The sequence below is a fragment of the Vitis riparia genome, chromosome 1 (genome assembly GCF_004353265.1).
Source record: "Vitis riparia cultivar Riparia Gloire de Montpellier isolate 1030 chromosome 1, EGFV_Vit.rip_1.0, whole genome shotgun sequence".
In the NCBI taxonomy this organism is placed as follows: Eukaryota; Viridiplantae; Streptophyta; class Magnoliopsida; order Vitales; family Vitaceae; genus Vitis; species Vitis riparia.
In genome coordinates this window covers 18,188,615-18,190,023 of record NC_048431.1, presented here as the reverse complement: position 1 = coordinate 18,190,023, position 1,409 = coordinate 18,188,615, and the positions used below count along the sequence as shown (strand labels likewise).

At 40.5% G+C, this 1,409-nt stretch overlaps 1 protein-coding gene across 1 annotated transcript; it reads right to left on the bottom strand.

Annotated features, from left to right (window-relative positions):
• Positions 1–156: 156 nt before the first annotated feature.
• Positions 157–1,409, bottom strand: LOC117923576 (histone deacetylase HDT3-like). The gene is made up of 2 exons (XM_034841934.1): positions 759–1,409; positions 157–510 (listed from the first exon to the last, which is right to left on the bottom strand). Exons 1-2 carry the CDS (start codon positions 1,194–1,196, stop codon positions 370–372), a joined length of 579 nt encoding a protein of 192 aa, XP_034697825.1. The 5' UTR covers positions 1,197–1,409; the 3' UTR covers positions 157–369.

The following is a 1,409-nucleotide window of genomic DNA, read 5'->3' as shown; positions in this document are numbered from 1 at the left end:
AATTTAAAAAAAAAAAAACTTTCAAAACAACAAAGGGAACTAAATGGTAAATGCTTTGAATGGAGGCCACTAATTTCAAAATCATCCTATTACGATTATTAAAAATAAAATTTTAAAAATATATAAAAATAATTTATTAATATTTTATTTTTCTCATTTCAACACATTTTCTACTTTTAAGACAAAGAAATTCAACTCTGCCAAGGCCTGTCAGTGTGGGTGGCATATCATGAAGTAGTCAAATAAACACGCACAGTCACGTGCCCTCCCTTTGTGCTTGTACTCTCTTATCTGTCGGCTCCTTCTCAAATGTAGACACACAAACAATTGCTCAGGCTCATCATCATCATCATCATCTATCCCTCTCTTTCATTCAGCCCTTAAACCCCATGTCGGCAAAAGATCAAGCAGTTTCACAAGTACAACCACAGGGTGGAAATCAAGCAACTTTTCCCTTCTTGTTACATGCTTCTGCAATACATTTTTCTTTAAGAGTTGTTGCAGATGTTCCTGTTCCATTTATAATATGCGTATGTTCCTTATTATTTGCCAAGAAATTACTCTACTTCTATGCATATATGTAACGGAAAGCCGCTAGCATAAAACCAGTTGATTATTTTTCTTGGTTCAACATTGACATGGAGGAAGAGTAGAAGATGGGCATGAATTGCCCCCTGCTTCCTGTTTTATGTGTGCCACGTTTGGCAGATACAGAAGCATGCAATCTGATCAACATCTAGTTAATTGATTTTTCTTACCTTGGGTCCACTTTGAACATGGCTACAGCTTTCACTATTTGAATCAAGCACCCACTCTTGGTTGATATCTACTTTTGTCTTTTCATCCCTCTTTCTTCCCACCCGTTTGCAGGGCTGCTTGCCTGAGGGAGACTTACTGGGAGGTTCATCCTCTGCATGTTTGTACTGAGTCATGCTCCCATGGCTTCCCTTGCTGCTTTCACATGTGAGTTGAGGGTGAGTTGGATGCCCGGATGAGGCATCTGAAGCCATGGAGTCGTGGTCGTTGTCGTCGTCATCACCATCATCATCATTGTCGGTTTTATCTGTTTTCTCCTTGTCATTTTCATCATCATCCACCTCATGATGATGGTCTGGGGAGGCAATATACGTTGTCCACCCAGACTCACTGCTGCTACATTCCTCCGCCTCATCTCCAAGGACTTGGGAAGAGTCCATCACTGTAGCCAAAGGAACAGGATGAAAAGAAGAAAAGGATAATCCAATAAACAAAGGGGACAGAGGCTTAAGTAGGAAAGGTGAATGGGGTATCTCCAGATCACCTTGGAAACCCACTAAGATCTTTATTTCTTCTGACGCTTCAGCCAAACGCAGCTTTGTATATGCACAAAGCCCCTTGTTGTTGAATAGCAAGAGTAAATTCACCACCTG

What these genes read in the sequence shown, in the direction of transcription:
- LOC117923576 (XM_034841934.1), bottom strand. Translation starts at nt 1,196, where the DNA reads ATGGACTCTTCCCAAGTCCTTGGAGATGAGGCGGAGGAATGTAGCAGC. An exon ending in ATGTTCAAAGTGGACCCAAG is followed by an intron (nt 511 to 758) that starts GTAAGAAAAATC and finishes TAAATGGAACAG; the next exon opens with GAACATCTGCAACAACTCTT.